Genomic DNA, 11,337 nt, shown 5'->3' with positions numbered 1-11,337 from the left:
ACAGGTGCAAATCTAGTGGACAGGTAAATGATGATAAACTTGATGCGAAGTTTAAATAGGTTACTATATTCATAAGCTCTTTTATGCAACTGTGTCAAGCTAGCCCACCTCATAAGCCTTGCATGACCCTTGGTGTCCTTTATTTCTGGTTTTGACGGGTAAGTCTAGCTGAGTACCTTCTCGTACTCAGGGTTTATCCCACCATGTTGTAGGTGAAGTTCTTGGCCTGTGAAGATGGTGGCTAACCACCGGTGGCTCAGTGATTCTATAGTTACTTCTCATCTATATGCTTTTGTCGGATGATGTCACTTATGCTAGCAATGTATTTGGAACATATATTAATGTAATCTTTTGAAAGCTATGTTGTTTTCACTAATTGGTTTTTGAAACCCAAACTTGTAATATTATTTCCGCTGCAACCCTGTGTATGTGATGCGTATTTGCTTAATCACGTGATCTTGGTTGTGATGTTGATTTACTGAGGTCTTTCGGGATACTCGGCGGACTACCAGGTTTATATGAGTGAAAGTATGTGTGTGTCAACGTGTTAGCGGGGACAACCGTACTTGATCTTGTATAAATTAGGCGGTTCTGTTACAGCTGGTATCAGAGCAAGATTAAGCATAATACTATCATGTACATTGTTTTAAAAACAAAGTTTTGGTTTTAAAAAGCCTATTTTAACTAAAACTTTAGCTATAGGCAAATTTGTCAAAACTAATTTGCAAAACTATGCTAGCGACATCCTCCTTTATGCCCAGTTAAGGACTATTAGGTGGCAATCTAAGTACTAACATGGGGATTTTTGCTTCGTCGTCCATACGGCGTGCTATTGTATGGATGCCATTCGTTTGAATGATAATGTATGGATCAATTGCCTCTATGCCTAGGTAAGTATGAGTTGTGAGAGCATGACCGTCCAACTGTCGGTCTAGGGGAAAGTTAGCTATGGTTACTGGAATATTTACATGTCACACATATGTATATATGAAGGTACTTAATTGTGGGTATATTTATCAGGTAGCTATGGATATCGAAGTATATACATTTGGGGATGTATATATGCAGAGTATCTTAGTTTACTGCTTTCATTGTGTGCTTATTTATCTCTTGTGGGGATGGGCTGCAATGAATTTGCCTGCAGGTACGCTAACCATGAATGCGTAGATTGAATGTAGTTGATGACTAGCTATATATTGAGAGAGTATGTGTTATGCCACTGACATAGAACGTGATTGCCACCTTAGGCTGGCAATTTCGTGAGGACGAATAGGACGAGCATGCATCATGATTATGCTTGTGCATAAATATGCTTCCCTCACCTTGTTCTAATACTAAGTAACTTGTAATCAATGTGATGTTACTATCTTCCCTGTGTGAAGCTAGACAAAATGCCTTGTCCCAGGCTGCTTGAATAGCTATGCTTGAAGTTAGTGGGTGATTAGCTTTGCCTCGTATGTTGGCTTCCAAAGGAAATAGATGACGAGTTAATAGTTAACAAAAAAAGTTCACCCCTTTGAAAACTAAATTGCTAAATATAAGTAAAACTTGTTTTGTAGAGATATCCACCTACTTAGTAAAAGGGAAACAAAAGATAACAGTGCCTTACCACCATGTTTTGCCTGATATGTGTAGTGGTGTTGTTGTAGGTGATTGCTTGTTATGTACGAGCTTTGTGCTTCGTAATAGCCATTTAAGCTAATTGGATTGAGTGTTTCGAAATACTCGCTTAAGACCATGATGTATGCGTGGATGCTCGTTATCTAGGTAGTGTCGTAGTTGTCACCCTTTTGTCCTCGGTAAGCATACGAGTGTCAAATAGCTGTATCCTAAAACAACGCTCAAGTTACGTAATCGCACAGTTGTCATCTCCAATTAGCTTCTCTCTTGGGAGCCTGAGCCTGTACACGTGGTTGCTAGTCTTGAACGTTGTGCTACGAAGACTTTATCTATGCCTTTGCTTGACCTTAGGCCCAAGCTTAGTTCCCTTGAATGCTTACATGTTTTGTGGTTGTCCCGCTCCTGTGTGGGAGGACCCTGCTCAAAAATCATTGTTAGATCTTATTGCTCCTTCTTTTACAGATGATCTGGTGCAATGCTAATCGCTATCTATCCTAGCTTTGGAACCTTTTCCTCACAGATCATGTCATTGCTTTATCAACTCAATCCCTAGTCAGTGCAATGGCTCTGTCCCTCGAATCTCATTTATTTTGCCTCCAACCCTTTCAAGTCTCTGGATGTTTATCAGTCTTGATCTTATGATGCTACTCGATAAGACCAAATCTTATGTTAATCTTTATCTGGTAATCACTTGGGTGGACACAAGACGTATATGGAAATTAGCAAGAGTCTCCTACTTAGTTGCCTTTGGCAATTAGGCTATGTTCGTTTGCGCTATGTTTTGATCTTCTGATCGCCTCCTTGTTGATCCCTAACCTTGTGACTATCCTTGTTTGCTATCCCTCTTTCGCATAATGCTTGTTCTTACAATCTAATTGGTGCCACTATAAATTTCACTATTGGTTGTATGTTCAGTAATGGTGCCACGATTAGCGATCTATGGTGCCGTGATGGAACCTAGGGCCTCCTTGTAGGCAGCCGACGCATGGTTGTGCTGCTGGGTGTGCGCTGGTATCGAGGTTTCTAGTCATGATCCATTGCCGAACTGCACCGATGTGTTATTTTCACGTGAGCTCTTCCTTGGTTATCTCTCTGTATCTTATCGAAGATCCATATACCAGACCAAAAGTAGTAGAGCTTCCTTTTGAAGTCACAAAAAGGATATCCTTTGAAGAACTGGTCACTGACATAAACAATAACAGACTGCAAGAGGTGGTAAACAAGCGACTCTACCTAACTGTCCCTATAATGACGTCGATCGTCTGATGAGCAACTTATGTCATCCATGTTGGATCAGAAAGGTATCCAACACTTAATGTTGGACAAGTTATCAATCTAATGATAATGGATGGCGATATCATGTGGTGTAATAGGTCACCAGGTGCTCATGAACCTCCCGTTCAAGTTCTTGATCTGTAGGTGCATGATGGTCATATAGTTGAAATCAACCATCTCTAGTGTGACTCATTATCTGCAGACTTCGATGGCGACCGTCTGTTTGTGCCTCAATTGCAATTATTGTTGTGGTCAAGAGTAAGAAATTGGAACTTTGAGCGTTGAGAGACAACTGATTAGTTACTAGTCGGAAGCTTAACCTCCCGCTAGGTGACAACTTTTTGCTAATTACGAAGGTTATGTCTCGCAGAGCAATGATAAGCAATGTAATAGCAAGCCATTTAGCAATGCAGCTACTGCTTTATTTTCCAAAACCTGTGCTATCAAGTCAATTCCATCTTGGACAATCACACAGATAGTACAAGACGTTGTATCGGCTATGTAGGAGCTAGCAAAAACACATCCCTAGTTTCGATCAGCATCATTGTGGCCTAGGTACCACAAACGGGTTTGTTCAAGGCTCTATTGGACGTAGTGCTAGAGAATATTCAGAAATGGTTCCTTGTCTTTATAGGGATGCCCTCCATGTGAAGTAATGCTTTGCGCCCTGTGAAAATAGCCCACAAGTCCAATGCTTGTGCATAGTTAAGTTGGTTTCAAGAACGATGGTTGAAGTGTTACCAGAGAAGCTTGTGAGGAAAACTCTAGCCTCCATCCTCAGCTAGAGAAAGACTGCTGCTGCTTTGAGAAAGGTTAGAGAGTGCAAAACACACACCTCAACGTGTGAAGCAAAGAAAGGGGAGAACACGAAATCTGTCCAGATTTTGTGGCACGAAACCGGTTATCTTCAAGCCAGCGATTAGTGACTCAAACGAAGTTGGATTGACCCCAAACTTGGTTATCTCATTCCTTGCTTAGGACCCTTCAATGTCTTAAGTTGGTTTGAGTATTGGTTGAGTAAAACATCGGATTTGAGAGATATCTTGTCGGCTCGGTTTGCTGCCATTTCAGAACAGAGCAGTTTTGGTAGATGAATTGTTTGGATGGTCAAACGGTGTCCGGTTGAGTTGAATTTTGGTGAGTAGTTAGAAGACCCATGGATCTACATGCCCACCAAAATTTGTGCATATTGGAGCAGTAGTTTGTGAGATATGAATAGAAAACAAAAAGGTACAGAATCTGCAATTTCGCTGTGACTACGATCATCCTTTGCATTAGACGGTTGTGTTTGTAATTAATGCCAAGAAATTACAACTTGTAGGTGTATTTCTGTTAGACAACCCTCCTTACCCTTGAGAAGACTAATTGCACCCCTATGTGCCTTGCTTTTGCCCTCTTAGATCAGCAATGCGTGAGCAGTCAAGGTGTTCTAGAAGTCAAATTGTGCCCTTGCAATTCGAAAGTAATTGGAAAGTTGTCAAACCGTAGATTTTTGTATTATGGTTTTTGAGATATCGATTGGCCTAAGAATGGAAGCCTCGACGTCAAATATAGTTTAAGAAAGCTGGTTTTGCTACGATGCAAGTCAACCCAACTTGCTGTGCTACTGCACCACGAAGGCAAATTGTACTTAACCTGCTTGGTAGTGAACTAGTCCCTAGTTTTGTGATTACTTGCAACTTGTGTTGCCCTCCAAGCTTCGCTAACATCCTTCTGCATCAATGGTTCTCCAATGCTGACATGCCTAAGGTGTCTTCCATGTGTTTTACCCAAGGGGTTGCCTCAGATACAACTCAGATAACGGTTGCCGCTGGGATACGAGAATTCCCTTAAATAATGGTCATAAAAAACGCTGAGTCAATAGAGTCAGCTATCACATTCACCACTCACTCAACAGACTTAGGTAATACAGTATTGTTATCAGAGAAAGAGCACTGCACACATGGAACATTATGTAGCTTTCCATCAGTTGACATCTGAGTGATTGCACCGCTACAACCAGTTTGGATATTGGTTAACTAGCTTCTCATACCCTCAAAGGATGTTTACCCCATCTATGATCACATCCTTTACGAGAAGTTGTGCTCAAGCCACTTTAGTAGAGAACTGCTTTTCAACCCTTGGGAACAAATATAGCACCGTTGCAAGGAATATCCGTCAACCGACTATGATCTAGTGCAAAGTCCATAGGTCTATGCTATATCCACTAGGGAAGTAGATGTTACAAGTATTTAGTCTATGCTTGTATCACTCTTCGTACATCGAGGATGAAGTACGTAGGACAGTGCTATCTTGGATTCCTCCAATGTAATAATGCTTTATGGACGCCAACGAAAGAAATTCTTCAGACAACAACTTACGACGAAGAGCAAGTATCAGAAAGTGTCGTGACCAAATTAGCCTCTCTGATACTCCGAAGTTAAGTGGCCTAATGCTATCACTGATGTTGGAAACTGGATGACATGTTTCTCTTCCCTTAAAAGTCTTTCACACCGAATCTCGGGACGCGATTCCTTTAAGGGGGGAGGGTTGTAACACCCCAGGTGTTTGTCACCAGTTAAGCAATGGGTTTGAGCTCAAACATGACATGTTAAGTGGTGATGGAGATGTTAGGTCAAACATATGAAAATGAGCCACCACTTAAACTTGGACCATGCACCATTGCTTACATGTTGCCTTTTCTAAAAAGTAATGCTGGATGTACTTGTTTCATGTGGCTCGCATCAATATCCATCTATATTGATCCATGGAAAAGTTTCATGAAGTTTGGAATCAAAAAGTCACATGAAATGATAAGTTATATCCTTATTGGAATGATTTTACTAAGTGCTTGAATTGCACTATTAAGTGAATGGAAATGTAGGTCATCAACCAAACCTTGCAACCTTTCCCAAAGGACTCTAATTGAACTCCACAACAAAAGTCATGAAGGGTTCGTGTTGAGCCGAGATCAAGAAAATGCATCAATCGATCAATAACTCTAATTTAAGCTTTACAGTGACGATACTTTGACCTATGTTGACCACCAACTTACAGTGCTTATATGGAGTTTCACCTTAAATAAAAGTTGAAGATTGAGTAGAGTAGAACAAACTTTGTTTTTGGAACAAGAGCCAGATCAACTTAGAACTAAGTCAAACAGAGGCTCAAAAATTGAATCAGCGGCTGTTTTCAGACTTAGAATTTTTCTAAGTCTGGAATTCATCGTCGTCGCCATTGGCATTCCGCGTTCTCCAAAATTCGTTAAGAAACTTGAGTTGGTCCAAAAATAAAAGTTGAAGGTTATACTATGGAGAAGAGCATGCAAAAAGTTGGAACCCGTTTGGCTTCGTGTTGATGGTTAATTCTGAGTTTTTCCTAATCACCATCGTCACGCTGACAAACCAAAGTTAGGAGCACGTTATCTGCTAAACCATAACCCTAATGACCCTGAACCCTTAAGCAAAGTTGGAGAGCATCAGGTGTAGACCAAACTTCATTTTTGACCCATGGACCAATTCAGACCCGAGCCGGCCCAAAACGGCGTCCCACCTTCCCCACTCCGGCGCACGCCACTTGTTCGCTGAATTGCCTCTATGGGCGACACGCGTCCGGGAGCGTGGCAGCCATGCATGAGCTCGCCCCTGCTCTCTGCCGCATGCCCCGCGCCTCACTCGGCGTAGTGGAGCACCAGAGCGACCCGCCGAGCTACTTTCCCACTCCCTCTCTCGCTCCTCCTCGCTCTACCTCGCTCTGCTCCGCGCCTGACCGTGCGTTCGCCATGACCGACGAGCCGAGCTCGCCGTCGTCGCCGTTCCCTGGCTTCTGAGCCCCCTCATGACCCACCACGTGAACCAACAGCTCCGCCTCTTCCTCCTCTACGACCGGTGCACCACCGCGGAGCCGGAGACCACCGGAGCAGCCCGGCCGTCGGGACAACTACCGTCGCCGCGCGCTGCTGCAGTGGCCGCGCCGCCACAGACCATCTCAGGCCGAGCTGGGTAGCCCAATGCATGTGCGCGGGACCCCTGGTGCTTCCCCACCATTCCCCCGCCGCCACCGGCCCTTCTCCGGCCGCCACCAGTCGATTCCCCGGCCTCCTCTGTTCTCAACTGCGACCAGGGGCCTCGGGCTCAAATTTGATGAAAGGGAGGGGTCTATCTGCGAAGTCAGTGACTCAAATGAATAGTGCCAATAAGGACCTATTTGCAGTAAATTTGCTGAATCTTTGGAAATTCATAGTAATTCATAGGAAATTCGTAAAATAGCAAATGAGGACTTTTTGGAATCCTTGTGAAATTCTCTATGCATTAGATCTATAATATGGCATGTCTTAGTTTGAAAATTTTGCGGTAAAAATAGATTTGTGCAGTAAGATGGTAATGCTAGTTGAATTTGTTATTTTCCATAACTGCAGATCTAGGGCTCCAAATGAAGTGAAATTTTTGTGGCATGCTACTCATGTGATATTTGATGTGTGGTAAAAATTTCATGAGTATTGGATGAAGTATGAGTGAGTTATTGGTTTATCTTGCTCTCACATGATTTCTTGCTTTAGCAACTTGTCTTTTTCATAGAGATTGCTATACATATTCAAATGGAGTGAAATTTGTACAGTAGACTATTGAGAGGATATGTGAGCCACTGTAATTTTTGTAGAATTTATTGTATACTTTTGGTATATGTTCATTAAGTCACCTTGTTATCTAAAATAAATTAAGAAATGCATTAAAAGAATTTATTTGGTTATGGACACTAGGTTTTCTGGTATTCTTTAGTCATGTGTGAAATGTTGGTAAAGTTGGTTTTGCCCAATTATGAATTTGCAACATAAGTTAATAATTATTTTCTTGCCGATGTGGTTTATGGACAGATCTGGGAACTTAGCAAAGTTCTTCATGACAATGTGCTTTGTTGTGAAACTTGTTTATACAAAAGTGGTAGATAATTTATGTATCTAGCTGCTGTTAAAATTTGGTATCATTTGGCCGAGTAGTGTTTGAGTTACAACTGTTTAAAGTTAGAATACAGGATTTGTTGCTCTCTGTTTTGTATGAACCAGTTTCTGTAAATGTATAATTTTGACCTACTTAACTTGTGAATCATGCTATGATGGTTACAGATGAAATGTAGATAATTTCATAAGCTTTCCAAAATGTCTTCTTGCAAGTCATTTGGATTTGTGTAACTCCAGTTATAGCTAAATCTTGTAGCTGCTGTTTGCATGTCTAGAAATTGGCAGATTCCAATTATAGTGTTTGCTTGTATATTGTTAAGTGTGACTTATGCCTTGAATGATGACTGAGTTAGAGCACCTGAGATCTTGGGAAACTTGTGTCATGCTTGGTGTTGTCGTCTTCTTTGCCATCTTAGCATGATAGATTGTGTGATGTTTAAGTTAAGCATCGCAAAGTACTTAAGTGTGTTAGTGTAAACTATGCTTGTCTTGCTTGCTATTTTGTGATGCGTCTCATGGTACTATTCTTCATATTTATGCACTTGCATATTGCATCTCATCTAGGTACGCTAGATGTACCACGTGAAGGATGTGATGTTGGAGCCAAACCCGAAGATTTGGTTTGGTGGATATATCCCGAAGATGGAAGGACTAAGCAAGTGCTAGGACCGAAGATGTCACCACGACGGTGCAAACTAATTGAACTGACTTGTGTCGGATCCCAGGCAAGCCCTGGAGCATATTAAGCCTCCTAATTTTTGAAATGCAGTTACAGTATTATTGTTACATATATATATTGTTGCATTAAGTTTAGGTGTTGGATGCAACCACTTGCTGCATTGGTTATCCAATCCTTGTCCAGATATTGATACCCTGAATCCTATGTAGCTCAGGCTCATGTAGTGCTTAGCCCTGCTTAAACACGGTAGAAGTCAGGTGATTTCCTGTCACCTGCAAGAGATAGGAAGATACATATGGCACGGTTGGCTATATTTGCTATCGTGGAAAAGAACCAGTCTTAATTTGAAATGAAGACCGGACGGAGGCTTGCCGGTTTGCAGTGACTCCGTCTGTGTCGATTAAGGACTGAATCTTAGAGCCTTTCCTATTCATGTTGAACGCATGCCTCTCTCTTAGTTGGCCAGGTCTGGAGACCAACCACGAAGCCGAGTAGCTCACCTCAGGCCGGGAGTCGATAAGTATAAAGTACGCCTCAGAAGGGAGCCATAGGCGTGAGTCCAAGGGCAGGTGATTTAAAAGTCATGATCGTCCTGGCAGAAGGGTAATCCCTGAGAGCGCTGGCGCTAATTGAACCCGCGAATTTGGTTCCTGAGTTGTCCCAAAGGTGACCCACGGCTACCCTTGCAAAGTATGCCAGGGTGAGAGTTAGGAATACCCCCTTAGCTGAGTTGTAATTCGATTCGAGTCGCCGTCTCTCCCGGTTAGTGGGAACTTGACGGGCTTATCTCCAAAGTAGATACACTAAATAACATAATGGTTTGGAAATGATGATATGATGATGACAGCCTTATTATACCTGCTATGGTTAATATTGTTTGCTCCTAATAAGTGAGTGCTCTAGTACAGGTGCAAATCTAGTGGACAGGTAAATGATGATAAACTTGATGCGAAGTTTAAATATGTTACTATATTCATAAGTCTTTTATGCAACTGTGTCAAGCTAGCCCACCTCATAAGCCTTGCATGACCCTTGGTGTCCTTTATTTCTGGTTTTGATGGGTAAGTCTAGCTGAGTACCTTCTCGTACTCAGGGTTTATCCCACCATGTTGCAGGTGAAGTTCTTGGCCTGTGAAGATGGTGGCTAACCGTCGGTGGCTCGGTGATTCTATAGTTACTTCTCATCTATATGCTTTTGTCGGATGATGTCACTTATGCTAGCAATGTATTTGGAACATATATTAATGTAATCTTTTGAAAGCTATGTTGTTTTCACTAATTGGTTTTTGAAACCCAAACTTGTAATATTATTTCCGCTGCAACCCTGTGTATGTGATGCGTATTTGCTTAATCACGCGATCTTGGTTGTGATGTTGATTTACCGAGGTCTTTCGGGACACTCGGCGGACTACTGGGTTTATATGAGTGAAAGTATGTGTGTGTCAACGTGTTAGCGGGGACAGCCGTACTTGATCTTGTATAAATTGGGCAGTTCTGTTACAGACCGTTCCCATAGTTAAGGTCTCAAAAAACTAGGAGTGCGGGTGAGCCAATTCTGATCACACTGGTGGGCAAGGAGGCCATAGCCGCTGGGGCGTGGGTTTCCCGCAGTCCTACTAGTTATACTCAGATTTTGTTCCCAAAATCCTAGCCCTTAGGACTTGCCATGAGAAAAGAGGGAAGACTCAGAGAATGTTTGCAAAGATAACACATAGAGTGTTTTGCAAGATAAACATACTTATATCAGCCCCCGAGTGAGGTCCGACCCTCACAATTTGTAGGGGTCGGATGTCACTAAAGATCAGGGATTATTGAAGACAAAAACTGATAAGAAAAAGTATTCATTTATTTAAGGATAAAAATGACATAGCTGCTAAATGTTCTAGGCATTGGTGAAGACCTCACCGTCGATGGTTTTCAACTTGTAGGCGCCTGGCCAGAGTACTTTCGCAATGCCATATGGCCCTTCCTAGGGTGGGGAGAGCTTGTGACGGTCCTTGTTGCTCTGCACGAGGCGGAGAACTAGGTCCCTGATGTTGAAGGCTCGGTCCCGCACCCATCGGTTGTGGTACCGACGTAGCGCCTGCTGGTACTTGGCTGAATGGTGGAGGGTGATGTCATGAGCTTCGTCTAGCTGGTCCATGGCATCTTGGTGGGATGCCTTGGCTCCTTGTTCATTGTATGCTCTAATTCTTGGTGCTCCATAGTCGAGGTCGGTTGGGAGGACGGCCTCAGAACCGTAGACCATGAAGAAAGGCGTGTAGCCGATGGCCCAGTTAGGAGTTGTCCTCAGGTTCCAGAGCACCATAGGGAGCTCGGCGACCCAGCATGCGCCAAACTTGTTCAACCGATTGAAGATCCTGGGCTTGAGACCCTGTAGGAGCATGTCGTTTGCGCGCTCGACCTGCTCGTTTGTTCGGGGGTGCGCAACGGCGGCCCAATCGACCTGGATGTGTTGTTCATCATAGAATTGAATGAATTTCTTGCCGGTGAACTATGTGTCATTGCCTATGATGATGGAGTTCGGTACTCTAAAGCAATGGATGATGTCGAGGAAGAATAGCACAGCCTGCTCGAACTTGATTACCGAGATTGGCCAAGCTTCGATCCATTTTGTGAACTTATCTATGGTGACAAGTAAGTAAGTGTAGCCCTCGGGTGCCTTCTTGAGAGGCCCAACTAGATTGAGCCCCTAGACCATGAAGGGCCACGTGATGGGGATCATCTGGAGTGCCTAGACCGGGAGGTGAGTTTGTTGAGCGTAGTACTGGCACCCTTCGTAGGTGCGTATGACCTGCTCGGCATCGGCTACTATAGTGGGCTAGTA

The 11,337-nt window shown here is 43.0% G+C and overlaps 1 protein-coding gene across 1 annotated transcript; it reads right to left on the bottom strand.

Moving 5' to 3' along the window:
* Positions 1-10,479: 10,479 nt before the first annotated feature.
* LOC136465645 (uncharacterized) lies at positions 10,480-10,896 on the bottom strand. Its single transcript, XM_066464298.1, has one exon. The coding sequence runs from the start codon at positions 10,894-10,896 to the stop codon at positions 10,480-10,482; it is 417 nt and encodes a 138-aa protein (XP_066320395.1).
* Between the last annotated feature and the right edge of the window lie 441 nt (positions 10,897-11,337).

The sequence above is a fragment of the Miscanthus floridulus genome, chromosome 7, assembly GCF_019320115.1.
Source record: "Miscanthus floridulus cultivar M001 chromosome 7, ASM1932011v1, whole genome shotgun sequence".
Lineage (NCBI taxonomy): Eukaryota > Viridiplantae > Streptophyta > Magnoliopsida > Poales > Poaceae > Miscanthus > Miscanthus floridulus.
The sequence above is the reverse complement of the archived record's forward strand: the minus strand, read 5'-3'. Positions and strand labels throughout refer to the sequence as shown.

Bases quoted from the DNA above. Each gene is read 5' to 3' on its own strand.
- LOC136465645 (XM_066464298.1), bottom strand. From the start codon at position 10,896: ATGCTCCTACAGGGTCTCAAGCCCAGGATCTTCAATCGGTTGAACAAG.